The 18153-nt window shown below is 46.6% G+C and overlaps 1 protein-coding gene across 7 annotated transcripts in view; it reads left to right on the top strand.

The window, feature by feature from the left end:
• RBMS2 (RNA binding motif single stranded interacting protein 2) overlaps window positions 1-18153 on the top strand; it is a 151614-nt gene that overhangs the window by 61815 nt on the left and 71646 nt on the right. Inside the window, exon 1 of one of the 7 annotated variants that reach the window (XM_040341038.1) lies at window positions 6355-6712. The exons of 5 other annotated variants lie outside the window; for them this stretch is intronic. In XM_040341038.1, coding sequence (XP_040196972.1) covers window positions 6668-6712 — 45 coding nt within the window. In that variant the 5' untranslated portion in view covers window positions 6355-6667. Of the gene's footprint in view, window positions 1-6354; window positions 6713-18153 lie in introns of those variants that run through there. One more of the 7 variants, XM_040341037.1, reaches the window with a different exon arrangement.

Raw genomic sequence — 18153 nt, 5'->3', positions numbered from 1 at the left:
ACACACGATCTGTTTCCTCTCCTCTGACAGGACGTGGATCTGTGTTTACACACACAGATCGACGTTCCTCCTCTGTCACGAGCGATCGTGGAGCACGGCGGACATCGCAGGCACACGCATGGCTTACCCAGTGACGCGGCGGGGCGCACGCGTGCCCCCTATACCGACGCCAATCGGAGGACGTCAAATGGGAGATCGCATCTGCGGACGTCATTTGACGATAGCCGGGTAATGAAGTGGTTAAACTAAACCAGGGGTGACAAACTCAATTTCATCGTGGGCCGCATCAGCATTATGATTGTCCTCAAAAGGGCCGGTTGTATCTGTAAGATTCGATTTCCAGCGCATCCCCTCCCCTTACATTAGATGACAAGAGCCACCCCACCATCAGAAGTTGAGTCCCCTACTCTCCCTTACATTACAGTGCACCAGTGGCGGTGCGTCCATAGAGGGCGCAGGAGCGCCGCCCCCTCTCTCTCCTGCACCGCCACTGAAATACAATACATAGATTCATGCATTGCATGAATCTATGTATTGTTGCTGCTGCCCACTATTCAGATGGACGGCCCCCTGGTGAGCGCCGGCTATCTGAATAACGGCAGCTGGTTGGCTTTGGAAGTGCCTATCAGAGCCAGCGGCTCTGATAGCCTTTCCGATTACAGCCCTCAGGCTGTAATCGGCTTCCAAATAGTTATCCAGAGGACGCACAGGGTTCAGGTTCTGGTTACCGGTAACCTGATTGGCTGAAGCGTCATTGAGGGCGGGAGAAGACATCGAGGGACGGTGGCATTTTACAGGGCACAGTGGCAGCATTTAACAGGGCACAGTGGCTATAATTGATGGGCACAGTGGCTATAATTGATGGGCACAGTGGCTATAATTGATGGGCACAGTGGCTACAATTGATTATTGATAGGCACAGTGATGACATACCATATCAAGTATGCATTGCATACTAGCACAATAAGTTACGCTTAGCTTAAAGCGAAGCCCTTCCAGCGCCGAGATGTCAGAGCTGCAGGTGCTCCCATCTTCACCCGTCTTACTTCCGAGTTAGCGGACTCCGGCTCTGTGACAGACCGGAGCAGCGATGATGTCACTCTAGCGCACAGGAGCCGTTTGCGGCACAGGGATCTGAAGAAACGGCCTGTGTCCCTTCAGAGCACATGCGCCAGTAATGTCAACGGCTGCATGTGCAGTAAATATATCCTATTCAGCGCACGTTTAGGAGATATTTACACTACCTATAGGTAAGCCCTATTATAGGCTTATCTATAGGTAAAATTCAGAGATGGAAGTTTACTTCCACTTTAAAGTAAATTCATTAAAGAACGTACACATTTGTTATTTATCACTTGGCGTGTATTTTAGCAATGTACAAATGAACAATGAGGGGAACTCTACACTGATCTATGAGTTAAAAGTATACAATGTATCAGTGTGGAAATGTTCTGCCCTGAGCTTAGGAATGAAAATAAATTGTAACCTTTCACCAGAGGAAAATCGTTCTGTGAATGAAATCACACTAGAATGTTTTCACAGTTTTACAATATTTCAATGAGCATTTATTTACAGAACTGTCTTCCTCTGGTGCAGTGTTGGCATGTGAAAAACAAAACAGAGGAGCTGCCTGTCTGCTTGCCATCTCTTTCCACAACTTCCTAGATTTCCTGCATGATTTTCAGCTTCCCTTTTGCTTTTTGCAATTTCTAAGGACTACACATCCCATGGTTCCTTCCTGCTCCTTTTTTTTTAAATGGTTGTAAAGACTCAAGTTTTTTACCTTCATGCATTCTATATATGATCTTGTGCACAAGAGCAGTGGCTCTCCCAGATCTCTTCCTCCTCATTGGCTGAGACAGCAGAGGGAGCCACTGGCTCCTGCCACTGTCATTTTCAGCCAGTGAGCCAATAAGAAGAGAGCAGGGATGGGGCCGAACCGTGCTCCGTGTGTAAAAGGACACACAGAGAAGTGGCTGCTTGCTATGGGGGCACTCAGCGGGGGCCAGGAGCACTGATGGGGGGACTCAAGAAGTTGAGGATCCGGCAGGAGTGGGGGGATATAAACTGTGGAACTCCCTCTTTTGGGTAAATTTCTGCCTTAATGACCCCCTTCCCACCACTGATTCTACGCAAATGTGCTGCAGGGTTTTGGGAGTAGCACATCTTCAAATGCACAGAGTGGAAGTCCCACATGTTGGCATGTCTGTGCATGTGAAGATGTGCTGCAGGGACACTGTGCACGTCTGCACCAGACTAACAAGGATGGTGATGCCAGGGTGTGGGCGGGGCCAAAGGTGACTGAGCTTCCTCTCTACGGAGGTAGAAAAGAAAACAAACCTCCTTTTTTTTTTGTTGAAGCCACATTCCATCACCCCATATGTTTCCTATTAGAAGCACATGCTATGGGAGCTGCTGGTGGGAGCAACAAAGGAGTGAGAATAGTGTGCCTGGTCAGGGGCCCCTATAGTATAGTATGACAGGGTCCCTATAGTATAGTATTGCAGGGCCCCTATAATGAAGTATGGAAGGGCCCCTATAATGTTGTATGGAAGGGCCCCTATAATGTAGTATGGAAGGGCCCCTATAGTATAGTATAATATTGCATGGCCCCTACAATGTAGTATGGAAGGGGCCCCTATAATGTGGTATGGAAGGACCCTATAGTATAGTATGGCAGGGCCCATATAGTGTAGTATGACAGGGTCCCTATAGTATAGTATTGCATGGCCCCTACAATGTAGTATGGAAGGGCCCCTATAATGTAGTATGGAAGGGCCCCTATAATGTGGTATGGAAGGACCCTATAGTATAGTATGGCAGGGCCCATATAGTGTAGTATTGAGAGGCCCCTATAATGTAGTATGGAAGATCCCCTATAATGTTGTATGGAAGGGCCCCTATAATGAAGTATGGAAGGGCCCCTATAGTGTAGTCTGGAAGGGCACCTATAGTGTAGTATGGAAGATCCCCTATAATGTTGTATGGAAGGGCCCCTGTAGTGTAGTATGGAAGGGCCCCTATAGTGTAGTCTGGAAGGGCCCCTATAGTGTAGTCTGGAAGGGCACCTATAGTGTAGAATGGAAGGGCCCCTATAGTGTAGTATGGAAGGGCACCTATAATGTGGTATGGAAGGACCCTATAGTATAGTATGGCAGGGCCCATATAGTGTAGTATTGAGAGGCCCCTATAATGTAGTATGGAAGATCCCCTATAATGTTGTATGGAAGGGCCCCTATAATGAAGTATGGAAGGGCCCCTATAGTGTAGTCTGGAAGGGCACCTATAGTGTAGAATGGAAGGGCCCCTATAGTGTAGTATGGAAGGGCACCTATAGTGTAGAATGGAAAAGCCCCTATAGTATGGAAGGGCCCCTATAGTACAGTATGGAAGGGCCCCTATAGTACAGTATGGAAGGGCCCCTATAGTCAGTGCCGATCCTGACCTCCCTGGGGCCCTAAGCAAAATGACATGTCACATTAAAGTTGAGAAGTGGGGGGCGGGGGAGGGCACTTCCGACAGTGACATGTCACATTAAAGATTAAAGTTGAGAAGCGGGGGGAGGGGGTGTTGTGCTGTCGGAAATGACATCTTACATTAAAGTGAGAAGCGGGGGGTGCTGACTTCTTACCTCTTCTCCCATGCAGCCAGCGAGTTGAGAAGCGGGGTGAGGGGCCAAAAATGACTTCTCACCAGGCGGGGCCTCTAGTAATTTGCGGGGCCCTAAGCGGCTTGCATAGTGAGCCTATAGGGCGGATCGGCCCTGCCTATAGTACAGTATGGGAGGGCCCCCGTAGTGTAGTATGGAAGGGCCCCTGTAGTGTAGTGTGGAAGGGCCCCTATTGTATAGTATGGAAGGGCCCCCTTAGTGTAGTGTTCAAGGGCCCCTATTGTATAGTATGGAAGGGCCCCTATAGTACAGTATGGGCCCCGTAGTGTAGTATGGAGGGGCCCCTGTAGTGTAGTGTGGAAGGGCCCATGTAGTGTAGTATGGAAGGGCCCCTGTAGTGTAGTGTGGAGGGCCCCTGTAGTGTGGAAGGGCCCCTGTAGTGTGCAAGGGCCCCTATTGTATAGTGTGGAAGGGCCCCTATAGTACAGTATGGTAGGGCCCCGTAGTGTAGTATGGAAGGGCCCCTGTAGTGTCGTGTGGAAGGGCCCCTATTGTATAGTATGGAAGGGCCTGTGTAGTGTGTAAGGGCCCCTGTAGTGTAGTGTGGAAGGGCCCCTATTGTATAGTATGGAAGGGCCTGTGTAGTGTGTAAGGGCCCCTGTAGTGTAGTGTGGAAGGGCCCCTGTGGTGTAGTGTGGAAGGGCCCCTATAGTACAGTATGGTAGGGCCCCGTAGTGTAGTGTGGAAGGGCCCCTGTAGTGTGGAAGGGCCCCTATTGTATAGTATGGAAGGGCCCCTGTAGTGTCGTGTGGAAGGGCCCTTATTGTATAGTATGGAAGGGCCCCTGTAGTGTAGTGTGGAAGGGCCCCTATTGTATAGTATGGAAGGGCCCCTGTGGTGTAGTGTGGAAGGGCCCCTATAGTACAGTATGGGAGGGCCCCCGTAGTGTAGTATGGAAGGGCCCCTGTAGTGTAGTGTGGAAGGGCCCCTATTGTATAGTATGGAAGGGCCCCCTTAGTGTAGTGTTCAAGGGCCCCTATTGTATAGTATGGAAGGGCCCCTATAGTACAGTATGGGCCCCGTAGTGTAGTATGGAGGGGCCCCTGTAGTGTAGTGTGGAAGGGCCCCTGTAGTGTAGTATGGAAGGGCCCCTGTAGTGTAGTGTGGAGGGCCCCTGTAGTGTGGAAGGGCCCCTGTAGTGTGCAAGGGCCCCTATTGTATAGTGTGGAAGGGCCCCTATAGTACAGTATGGTAGGGCCCCGTAGTGTAGTATGGAAGGGCCCCTGTAGTGTCGTGTGGAAGGGCCCCTATTGTATAGTATGGAAGGGCCTGTGTAGTGTGTAAGGGCCCCTGTAGTGTAGTGTGAAAGGGCCCCTATTGTATAGTATGGAAGGGCCTGTGTAGTGTGTAAGGGCCCCTGTAGTGTAGTGTGGAAGGGCCCCTGTAGTGTAGCGTGGAAGGGCCCCTATTGTATAGTATGGAAGGGCCCCTGTAGTGTAGTGTGGAAGGGCCCCTATTGTATAGTATGGAAGGGCCCCTGTGGTGTAGTGTGGAAGGGCCCCTATAGTACAGTATGGGAGGGCCCCCGTAGTGTAGTATGGAAGGGTCCCTATTGTATAGTATAGAAGGGCCCTTATTGTATAGTATGGAAGGGCCCCTATAGTACAGTATGGGAGGGCCCCTGTAGTGTAGTGTGGAAGGGCCCCTATTGTATAGTATGGAAGGGCCCCTATTGTATAGTATGGAAGGGCCCCTGTAGTGTCGTGTGGAAGGGCCCCTATTGTATAGTATGGAAGGGCCCCTATTGTATAGTATGGAAGGGCCCCTGTAGTGTCGTGTGGAAGGGCCCTTATTGTATAGTATGGAAGGGCCCCTGTAGTGTCGTGTGGAAGGGCCCCTGTAGTGTAGTGTGGAAGGGCCCCTATTGTATAGTATGGAAGGGCCCCTGTAGTGTCGTGTGGAAGGGCCCCTATTGTATAGTATGGAAGGGCCCCTATTGTATAGTATGGAAGGGCCCCTGTAGTGTCGTGTGGAAGGGCCCCTATTGTATAGTATGGAAGGGCCCTTATTGTATAGTATGGAAGGGCCCCTGTAGTGTCGTGTGGAAGGGCCCCTATTGTATAGTATGGAAGGGCCCTTATTGTATAGTATGGAAGGGCCCCTGTAGTGTCGTGTGGAAGGGCCCCTGTAGTGTCGTGTGGAAGGGCCCCTGTAGTGTAGTATGGAAGGGCCCCTGTAGTGTCGTGTGGAAGGGCCCCTATTGTATAGTATGGAAGGGCCCCTGTAGTGTCGTGTGGAAGGGCCCTTATTGTATAGTATGGAAGGGCCCCTGTAGTGTCGTGTGGAAGGGCCCTTATTGTATAGTATGGAAGGGCCCCTGTAGTGTCGTGTGGAAGGGCCCCTATTGTATAGTATGGAAGGGCCCCTGTAGTGTCGTGTGGAAGGGCCCCTATTGTATAGCATGTAGTATTACAGGGCTGTGTGTGTTTAGTGTCTGGGGCCGCCTTTGTTGTGCTGGGTGTATTACCTTCCCAGTGAAGTGAGGGAGATGGGAATGTTCTGAGGGGAGGAGGAGAAGAGGAGGGGGGATGGAGAGGGAGGAGGGAGGACAGGGAACTGAGTGTCTCTGGCTCAGCTCTTGATCTGCTGATTAAATCCTCAAGTATGCCAGGAATCCCCGCACTGAACAATGCGCCTCCCCCCAGCACAGGACAAACCCACGTGGAGGGAGCGACAAAGGGGGGAGAAGACGAGGCAGGGGAAACTAATCAGCGCCACTACTTATCCCCTCCCCCCACCACACACAGCCCCATCGGGGATCTCCCCGGCGCCCTGACCCCGAGCACACCGCGGCATCGCTACAACAGGCGTGGCCAGGTTCCGTCCTCAGCCATCACCCGCTTGTGGGACAGCCCGTCAGGGGTGGGCGGGGTTTGGCACTGAGAGGCCCGCCCTTGTCTTTTTTGTTAATGAAAGTTCCAGGAACATTGTATTCCTGCCTTTCCTGTGAAGCCAATAGAGGCGACAGCCCCAGGCTGACCTGTACTACGAGACACCATGATCTTCTCCAGTGTGCCCCTCAGGATACCCACCGGGAAGCTGGTAGGTGCTCCGCTCCTTTGTCATGATAACACGCGGTGTGTACTGGGAGAGGGGATCCGGGCATTGCCAGGAGGGTGGCCTCTTCATGGCCTCGGCTCTGCTGGAGGATGGGGGTGCCATGCACGTTCCTGGGCTCCTCTGATCACTGCTGGAGTATGGGGAGGGTGGGGTGCTGTGTATTGGGGTTCCAGGGCTCATCTGATCACTGCTGGAGGGTGAAGTGCTATGTATGGGGGTTCCTGGGCTCCTCTGATCACTGCTGGAGGGTGAAGTGCTGTGTACGGGGGTTCCTGGGCTCCTCTGATTACTGCTGGAGGATGGGGAGGGTGGAGTGCTATGTATGGGGGTTCCTGGGCTCCTCTGATCACTGCTGGAGGGTGAAGTGCTGTGTATGGGGGTTCCTGGGCTCCTCTGATTACTGCTGGAGGATGGGGAGGGTGGAGTGCTGTGTATGGGGGTTCCTGGGCTCATCTGATCACTGCTGGAGGATGGGGAGGGTGGAGTGCTGTGTATGGGGGTTCCTGGGCTCATCTGATCACTGCTGGAGGATGGGGAGGGTGGAGTGCTGTGTATGGGGGTTCCTGGGCTCATCTGAACCCTCACTGATTGATGGATCATGGGGTACTGTATATGTTCTTGGGCTCCACGGATTGATCATGGGTGGTGCCATGCTTGTTTCTGGGCTCCTGTGATGGATCATGGGGATACTATACATGGTCTTGGACATCACTGCTGGGTGATGATGATCATGGGGGATGCCATGCATGTTCCTGGGCTCATCTGAACCCCCCCCCCCCACTGATGGATGGATAATGGGGGGTACTATATATGTTCCTGGGCTACTCTGATCACTGATGGGTCATGAGGGTGCTATATATGTTCCTGGGTTCCTCTGATTGCTAATGGGTCATGAGGGTACTACATATGTTTCTGGGTTCCTCTGATGGGTCACTGGGGTACTATACATGTTCCTGGGCTACTCTGATTGCTGATGGGTTGTGGGGGTACTATGTGTTTCTGGGTTCCTTGGATCATGGGGGTGCTATACATTTCCATGGGCTCCTCTGATCACTGATAGATCATGAGGATACTATACATGTTTCTGGGCTACTTTGATCACTGATGGGTCATGGGGGTACTATATGTTTCTGCGTTCCTCTTTTCACTGATAGATCATGTGGGTACTATATGTCCTGGGCTCCTCTGATCACTCCTGGATGATGAGGATACTATACATTTTCCTGGGCTCCTCTGATCACTGCTGGATGATGAGGATACTATACATTTTCCTGGGCTCCTCTGATTGCTGATGGATCATGGAGGTACTTTATATGTTCCTGGGATCCTCTGATCACTCACTGCTGGATCATGGGGGGGGGGGGGGTACTATATGTCCTGGGTACCTCCTGATCACTGCTGGATCATGGGGGGTACTATATGTCCTGGGTACCTCCTGATCACTGCTGGATGATGGATCATGGGGGGTACTATATGTCCTGGGTACCTCCTGATCACTGCTGGATGATGGATCATGGGGGGTACTATATGTCCTGGGTACCTCCTGATCACTGCTGGATGATGGATCATGGGGGGTACTATACATGGTCCTGGTTTCCTCTACTCATCACATGTTGATTGGTCTCCTTTCACACCTGGGTGTATACATGCATTTTATTTCTGTATGTTTTTGAAGTGTATTGTGTGTGTTTGTTTTGGCCAATGAAAAGCTGCATCATCTGTGACATCATATGTCATGAGCATCCTTGTACCTGCCAGACCAGTTGTTGGGCACAAAAACATGAAAAACGCAATACAAAGTATTTTACGCACTCACATTGATGCCTAAACTAAAAATCTTCTGTACCCTTTAATGTGACAAGTGGTACAACGCTCACATGTGACCTGGCACCATTTATTAGAATGGCATCCTTCATGTTGAGGGTTGTCACACTTCGGGGGAGTGAATGGACACCGGTCCAGTATGATTGGAAGGACCCATTTAGCCTGGCCATACACTAGTAGATTTTTGTATAAGCCTTCTCAATACAATCGGTGAGTTGATGAAGGTCGTTCAAAAGTTCATCAACATTTCTTTTGCTTTTAACATTTAATTTTGGAATAAATGGACTTTCCCAAATGAAAACCATATACGCTCTTAGAAATTTGTTTGAGGTAAAAAAAAAAAAAAAAAAAATTCCATTTCCATCCTCCCACGAATTTTCTTGTCTCTGCGATCGAAAACCAACATTAATTTGGAACCACTAATGATTAGAAAATCCCAAACGTTCAAAATATTTTAACCAAATTCTACTAGTATCTGGCCAGCTTTAGGTCTTTTGAGGGGTGCTTCAGTTTCTGTGGGCCCCTCATACACAGGAATACAAATCCACAACTGATGACCAAATGTACCCATCAGAGTCTATTACTGGTCACCGGAGGTTCCAAGTTCTGTATACATAGAAGGGTTTATAGATGTGACGTCCATACGTGTATATACAGTATGTGCCAGCAGATCTCCAGGTAGGTCTCCATCCACCATCCACGTAGATGTCCACAACACAATCTAGAGCTTGGTCTGGCCTGACAGTGCTGCTCTCCTACGGCTACACCAAATGTCCTCAGTCATTGACTTTTCTCACTAATCAATAACTAGGAAGTCGCTTTACCTTCTCAATGACAGGCATGTATTTTAACATCATTATGAGGTCACAGCGCCCACACAATCTGCCTTCCTTATAGTGACACTAAAGAATATCACTATTCATTAAAAATAATCCACACACATCCATTGCTTAAAGGGGTTGTAAAGGAAATAATAAGCATCCTTTATCTGCAGACATTCCTCTTTTCACTTCCTCATTGTTAGTTTTTGCTCAGAAGTTGCTCTATTTCTTCTCTGTTCTGTTCACTTCCTGCTTGTCTGATTTTACTGACCACCGCGAAGGGAGGCTTTACTGCGGTGGTCAGTAACGTGTTCGCCCCCTCCTGGGAACTACATTTGTGCGGCAGGACGCTCTCTACGTGTTAGAGACCTCAAGGAGGTGTGAATTACTGGGCGTGCCGCAATGCATACTGGGAAATGTAGTTCTTACATGAACGAGCGCCGCAAACCAGGAAGTGAATGAGAGAACAGAAACTAGAATGCCGGAGGTGATATAGATGAAGGAATTTAATAGGTATTTACTCGTTTTTTAACAGAATCATTACACGATTCTGTCTGTCTACCTTGCAGACATTAATTTTAGGCAAAAAAATTGTTTTTCCTTTACAACTCCTTTAATAACCCTATATTCTCCCTTAATAACCCTATATTCTATTTGAATTGAAATGTGTTTTTACTATGTTTTCCTTCATTCTTGTAGCATCCTCTGAGTTCCCAAACATCTCCTTTTCCCCCATGCTCCCGTTTGCTTGGAATAATAGTTGTAGCCATGTGCATTGCTCTATGCACACTACAAATGCCATCGTCCATCTCGGGAGCGAGCAAGAGAAGGTGGCTATGATCCTCCATGGAGAATGAACGTAGCCACCCTCTAAGGCTAGGTTCGCACCTATGCGATTTGTAGACGCACTGCAGTCCTTTTAGCATGATTTCCTATGGGACTTTTTTTTTTTAACTCTGGCAGGTTATGTTTTTGGTTCAGTAGACTTCAATGGATTTGCCGCAAAAATGCAGTCATCACAGAGGACAAGGGGAGTAGGGGGCACTCTTTACGTCTAGAGGAAAAGAGGTTTTTATCTCCAAATACAGAAAGGTTTCTTCACAGTAAGAGCTGTGAAAATGTGGAACAGACTCCCTCCAGAGGTGGTTCTGGCCAGCTCATTGGATTGCTTTAGGAATGGCCTGGATTCTTTCCTAAATACACACAATTTAACTGGATGCTAACATTAACCCCACGTGCAGAGCCCGCCAGGAAGTTGGCACTGCGTTGCGCTAATCACAGGCAGTGAGACGTTTTTCCGATCTCTGCAGCTGCGCATCGGGACAATGTCTCACTGTCTGTGATTAGCGCAGTGCCGATTTCATGGCGGGCTCTGCAGTTGGGGTTTGCGTAGACGCCGGAGCTCATCCATAGTGCTGACCTATACAGGTTGCATTTTGAATTTTTTTTTCACGTGTTTAACACGTTTTTGATTCGTTTTGCATTTTTGGGAAGTGTCTATTGTCCGGCAGGGCAAACCAGCAAAAATGCAGCAGAAACGCATAAAAAATGCAAGAAATGCATTTCCATTGAAGCTTATGGAGCCAAAAATGCAACCTACTACAGGAAACAAGTCCCTGACCTTTTCCAAAGCGTGCACCAGTGGAAAAACGCAGAGACGTGAATGTGGCCGAAGGGCAACCATGTTGGATGGACTGTAGTGCATTTCTGCAAAACTGAAAACGCATAGGTGTGAACCAGAGAAGTCGGATCACAGCAGCAAAAAAAAAAAAAAAAAGTGGAGGCTGAGAACACTAGCAGGTACTTCTGAGTGAAGGGTACATGCTTGAATAGATCTTTTTTCAAACCAGAGTTTACTGTCACTTTAAGGGCTCGTTCAGACTGCCACTCTACTGAAAAGCAACCCATGCTCGGATCACTTTTCAGAGGTGTTTGACAAGTGCTGAGGAGGTGATGGATCACCGACTGACTTTACCCCTTTAAATGCCGCACTACCAGACCACAATTGCGTACATTGCTCGCGGTTGCAGGGCGGCCCCGTAGAACTGCATTATTTGCATTTGGCGGCAGCATTGCCCACCAAAAGTGTTTATGTTTTGCCACGGCCACAAAGCATAGTGTTGTGTCCCCGGTATTTGTACAGCATTTACAGAATGGTTTTTCTGTCCCCGCTCACGCGTGTAAGTGAGCCCTATGAGCATAAGAACACTATGCATGCTTTGCTTGAACAACCAAAATTCTTTAATACAATGTACCAGCGTAAGAATCATTACAGATGATCGTTTATATTCCTTCCCAAGATAGACATTCGAGAAAAGAAAAATACATTTTTAAACGTTTTTTTTGCCGGGGGATGGGGCCTCTTGCAGGAGACTCGGAGCACTTGCCCTTTTCTTATCCAGAGGAACTTCCTGTAATGTTTTGGAGGTTTTCCTTGTGTGATGCCATTCCATTGCCTTAGTAAATATTTGCTGTTTTAGGATCATCTATTTATGCTGGGCGTGTGCCAGCTCTCCGGTTTGCCATTGTGACTGCAATGTGTTCAGAATTTACAAGATGATCAAAGCACAAGTGGGGCAGTCCTGTGCCAAGGTGATGGCTGATGGTGGGTAGTCCTGGGCGCATGGTTCCATCTATCTGTTTGTCCTGAGTGTACTGTATTGTGAGTATGTGTTCCACGAATAGTAACCCCCTATACTGTACCTGCTTTATACAAGACTCCATAAGGGCTCATTGACATGGGTGCCCAGGGTGGCAGTAAAAGCATGCAGTTGAGCCGCAGTTTTGGAAACTCATTGCAACCGCATCACATGGTACTTTTGTTCTATGCAGTTCGATGTGGTCTAACGGGCACTGCGTTTTGCGACTTTGTTTTGGGTGTCATTAACTTAATATTGACACCCCCTGCAGATCGCAACTGCATCGCATTTTGAATGCGGTTCGGGAAAACGCACATGGAAAGCCGCTTTCTCAAACCATGTTCTGGTGTGTACCGGCCCGGAAGGCTGCTGACATATACACTACATTACCGAAAAGTATTGGGACCGTCTGCCTTTACCCGCACGTGAACTTTAATGGCATCCCAGTCTTATCCTTTAAGGATCAATATTGAGTTGGCGCAACCTTTGCAGCTATAACAGCTTCAACTCTTCTGGGAAGGCTGTCCACAAGGTTTAGGAGTGTGTCTATGGGAATGTTTGACCATTCTTCCACAAACGCATTTTTGAGGTCAGGCACTGATGTAGACGAGAAGGCCTAGCTGGCAGTCTCCACTCTCCAAAGGTCTTCTATCGGGTTGAGGTCAGGACTCTTTGCAGGCCAGTCAGGTTCCTCCACTCCAAACTCGCTCATCCATGTCTTTTATGGACCTTGCTTTGTGCAGTCATGTTGGAACAGGAAGGGGCCATCCCCAAACTGTTCCCACAAAGTTGGGAGCATGAAATTGTCCAAAATGTCTTGGTATGCTGACGCCTTAAGTGTCCCCTTCACTGGAACTAAGGGACCAAGTCCAACCCCTGAAAAACCACCCCACACCATAACCCCCCCTCCACCAAATGATTTGGACCAGTGCACAAACTCATGAGTGAGTTTGAGGTGGAGGAACTTGATTGGCCTGGACAGAGTCCTGACCGCAACCTGATAGAACACATTTGGGATGAATTAGAGCGGAGACTGCGAGCCAGGCCTTCTCGTCTACATCAGTACCTGACCTCACAAATGCGCGATTGGAAGAATGGTCAAACATTCCCATAGACACACTCCTAATCCTTGTGGAGAGCCTTCCCAGAAGAGTTGAAGCCCCGTTATAGCTACAAGGGTTGCGCCAACTCAATATTGAACCCTACAGATTAAAGCCTCATACACACAATCCGATTGTTGGCAGGGGATTGTCTGTTGACAGACTGTTGTCCTAAAATCTCACCGTTAGTACGCTCCTTTTGACAATTGTTGTCCACCTTTCGGCCAACAAATGTTGGATGACATGCTAGTAAATGTTTAGCGGACAATTCTGTACAGTTAGTATGCAAGACCAGATCCAGGTTTCTCTTTAAATCTGTCCCAGCAATAGTGCCATTCAGTAAAATTGTCATAAATAAGAATTATTGGAATTTGTTGCATGGATCTGTACTAAACATGAACATTTACAGGGTTTTGATGAATTTGGCATGGGGATTCTAAAGACATCTGTATCTCCAGAAATGTGTCCTAAATGCCTTTTTTGAATCCCACCCTATATACTTGTGCTGGACTCCATGAATTGCTGTTACAAATTGTTGGCTTTAATGTACATCCAAGCGTGGCCTAGTAAGCAGTTGGTGACAATTAGCATTTCTGTATTATTTCTAGGCAATTTACCTGATGAATGACCCTAGTTATTCCTGGAGGACATTTGGTCTTTCCTGGTCTTACTTTGTCTAGCCATTTATTCTACATTCCAAGATATGATGGCTTTATTTGTCTGATGTCAAACTGCTGCTCTGACTAAAGAATTAGACAGTCGGAGGAACTGTTTGTTACAATTTTGTTTTTAATAATTGTTACAGCCCAGTCAAGGTATACGTGTCCTAGACCAGGGGTGTCCAAGCTTTTGACCTTCCTTGGCCACATTGGAAGACGAGGAATTGACTTGGGCCGCCCATAAAATACACTAACAATAAGGATAGCTGATGAGCAGTTCCTCCTGTGGCTTTCAATAGGTAGGTGCGGCCACTAGGCCCATTCACTATGACAGGTCTCCAGAGTCCACACCTATTCGTGGCTCTCTACACAGCCAGCGATTACCTGCGGTGATGACTGCTGAACGCAGACAAAGTGGATGCAGCAGTGATCACCACAGATAATAGCTGGCTATGCAGAGAACCCTGAACAGGTGCAGCTGCCAGCGAACTCTCATTATAGTGAAAGGGGCTGGCAGGCGCACCTACCCACTAAGACCTGCAGGAGGAACTGCCGTTACGATTGGCACCAGGCCACCAGCCCTAATAGCAGGTGTGAATGTAGCCTATATGTGAGGGGGGGGGGTGCACTCCACCCCAGCACCCCCTTGATCCGGCCATGCAGCATTTACTTACCTGGCACCTCTGCATACCCTGCTGCCAGTGCTATTGCAAATATGGCAGCCCTGGCATTCCTCCATGCCTTCATTTGCCTGGCTTGTCAATATAGGCGTGGCTGCTCTGTTTGCATGGCATCCTCAACATCCCTACAGATGTGCATGGGCTGGGCTTGTCTGTGTTTGGTTGCTGTGGTTGCACGGCATCCCCATCATCCCTCCAGACACAGATGATCAGGGTAAAGAACCAATCGCAGTGCCCATCAGTGCTCATGTTTGTGCCTATGAGTGCTGTCCATCAGTGCACATCAGTGAATAAGAAAAATTACTATAACATTTACAAAATGTTATTACGGAAACTATGATTTTTTTTATATATATATATATATATATATATATATATATATATATATATATATATATATATATATATATATATATATATATATATATATATATATATATATATATATATATATATATATATATATACTTATACACTTTTTTTTACTTTTCTGCCTTTTGTTTGTTTAGCAAAAAAAAAAAACAGTGGTGATTAAATATTACCAAAAGAAAGCTCTATCTGTCTTTAAAAAAAAAGATAAAAATCTAGTTTGGTTACAGCGTTGCATGACCGCACAATTTACATTCATTCAAAGTATGCAGCACCGACTGCTGAAGATTGGCCTGGGCAGGAAGGGCATGAAAGTGCCCAGTAGGCAAGTGGTTCAAGAATTTTTATTTTAAAGTTAGTAATGCTTCCAGAGCTAGTTTAGTCATATCTGAACAAATATACATTTTGTTATCTAAAAAAAATTCAGCATCTGTAACTACATGTGACAAGTTTAAGAAAAGATCCTTTTAAAAGCCAGTTTAATTACCGTATGTAATTTTGTGAATAGCTAGTTTGGTATGTGTGCTTTTTGTTTCTAGAGGTGTCAGTCAGGATTTAGTAACGTTCCATCCTAGTTTTACCTGTGAAAGGTCAGGAATGCCCTTTGATGATGGCTGGTGTAAACATTTAGGCCCCGTACACACGATAGAATCCATCCGCAGATAAATCCCAGCAAATGGGTTTCTGCGGATAGATCCTATGGTGTGTACACGCCAGCGGATCTGTTTCCGCGGAGAAATCTCCTCTGGGATGGATTCCAGCAGATCGAATATTTGTTGTGCTGCACAACATATCCATCTGCTGGAATCCATTCCAACGGATGGATCCGCTCGTCTGTACAGACTTACCGGATCCATCCGTCCAAAGGGATTCCCCGCACGCGTCGTAATGATTTGACGCATGCGTGGAATTCCTTATATGACAGCGTCGCGCCCGTCGCCGCGTCATAATCGCGGCGACGGCGCGACACGTCATCGGCAGAGGATTTCCGCGCGGATTTCAATGGGATGGTGTGTACACTCCATCCCATCGAAATCAGCGGATTTCTTTGAGAGGATTTATCCGTGGAAACGGTCCGCTGGACCGTATCTGCGGATAAATCCTCTCGTGTGTATGGGGCCTTAGCTTTGTATTGTAGGCAAGGTCATGTGGTCCATTAGTCGGCAAACCTATTGTCTCTTCTTTATAACCCATGACAGCTGCTGTAAATGGCTTTTAAACCTAAACCCAGCCCCATATTTTTAATATTGATTATAAAATTCTAAAATGTTATCCAGAATCATAATTTACATATTTTAAGTTGATTTTGCACTAAAGGCCCTTGGTTTCTGAAGTCGGCTCCATCTTTGAGAATCCCCCTGTCTCCTGTTAGCCTCATCTGCCCACAGTTTACATCAGATGTTTACATGTCTATACGGGTGTAATTGTGTGCACTATACAGGCCATACTCGTGTCTTACACAGTAAGATTCAGCCAGCAAGATCCCGCTTTAATACATCAGTACTATGTGCAAGGACCCTTTGCTGTTGGGAAAGATATTTTCAGAATATAGAAACAAAACTGTAAGGGATTTAACCATTTGTTAGCCACTGCCCCAATGGAATCGGTATATTGCAACCTTGGTTTTGTTTGTTAAAAGCTTGTTGTCCACGGAATGTACAAAAAAAGCAAGGGTTATAACAAGCTCATAGCTGCAGTTTATGGTGTATACCACGGTTACACCATAAACTGCACAGTTTCACCAGTGCTGAGAGTTCAGGTAGGAGGAGATTTTCTACTACAGCCTGTATACATGCCCATATGTGTGATGTCACTATCATGTGACCTGGCTAGCTCTGAGAACAAGTAAATGTTCTCTCCAGCGTAAAAGACACAACTGAGCATGTGCAGGTCGTCTACTCTGCTTGTGTTAGCAGATAGACAGTGCGGGGGGGGGGGGGGGGGGGAGAATCTGTACATACAGGATAAAACAGTCTTTTTACACAATGCAGAGGATTAACCTCTTAAGTTCCACAGTGAGTATAACAAGCATGCTATGCTGCATATACAGGCTGGTTTTACTGTTGTGGGTTTTGTAACAATTTGTTCAGATAACGCTACAATGTTACTGTTTTAAAGGGTCACCTTTGAAAATTTTAGGTACCATAGTTTGTTGCCATTTCACAAGCGCATGCAATTTTGAGACTGCTCATTTTTTGAGTGTAACATCATCTATTATGTTTTAGCAAAAAAAAAAAAAGATATACTGTGTTTGTGTATACAATGTGCGTTTTAAAATAAACAACTGCACAAATATCGTTTGGCAAAAAAAAATCCTAAATGCACAATTTTATTCTCGAGGGCCTCTGCTTTCAGAAACTATATAATATTTGGCGGTTCTAAGAAATTTTCTAGCAAATAAATGCTGGTTTAAGATGTTTGAAAAAATGGCTCCAGGCAGCAAGTGGTTAATGTCTTTTAGAGACTGGTGATTGTTGTGCACACGTCTATGGAGAGAGGGGATACAGTACAGAGGAGTGACTCTTTGGGATTGAAACATCTATAGACAACAAGGTAGTAGTGAGGGAGTGCTGCAATTGAATGGTTCCAAAGCTAGCCAATCAGGTGTTGCTTTCCCTCGCACGCCTTCTCTCAATACTTTCAATATCCAGCGTCACTGAACCTTCCAAAGGTGAAGTCTACTTTTTTCCCTTTGTAAACGGAGCAGCCTGGCTCTGCTATTCCAGACACCGATTGTACTAAAGGGAAACGCCATTTATTTATTCTAGTTCAACTTTCCCCAAATGGCTAGTCAAAGTCGATGGTACGCACTGCGGCCTTCCTAGAATTTGAGAAAAAAAAGATTGCATAGTCATTTCTAAAACTTAAACCGTTTGTTTTATTCTTTTTATTTTAATTTTTTTTATTGTGTGTTTTATGTTGCTCAAATTTTGTTGATGTACAATTTGCCCATTTTAGTACAGTGCAAACTTTTGGCCTTTTTTCATAAATATAAAAAAACAAAAAAGATTTGTTTGGCTAGTGGTATGTTATGTATGAGCAGATCCGTTGCGCGGTGGTACGGTTGTATATTAGGTGTTTACTGCAAAAAAAAAAAAAAAAATGTAGTGAGTAATCTGAAATGAATGTACTAATTAGTTTCAAAGATCAACCAACATTCCAAAACAGTGCGTCTGCCGGGAAAACCAGGATCAAAAGAATCCTTCCATACTTTTTTAAAGATTTTCCAGCGTGTCAAATCGCGGGCAAACCTGGCTACGATTAAAAACGCTGTAGTGTGAAATATCTCCTAAACCTGCACCATTTAGGTGATATTTACTTTAACAGCGTC

The sequence above is a fragment of the Rana temporaria genome, chromosome 2 (genome assembly GCF_905171775.1).
Source record: "Rana temporaria chromosome 2, aRanTem1.1, whole genome shotgun sequence".
NCBI lineage: Eukaryota > Metazoa > Chordata > Amphibia > Anura > Ranidae > Rana > Rana temporaria.
The sequence above is the reverse complement of the archived record's forward strand: the minus strand, read 5'-3'. Positions and strand labels throughout refer to the sequence as shown.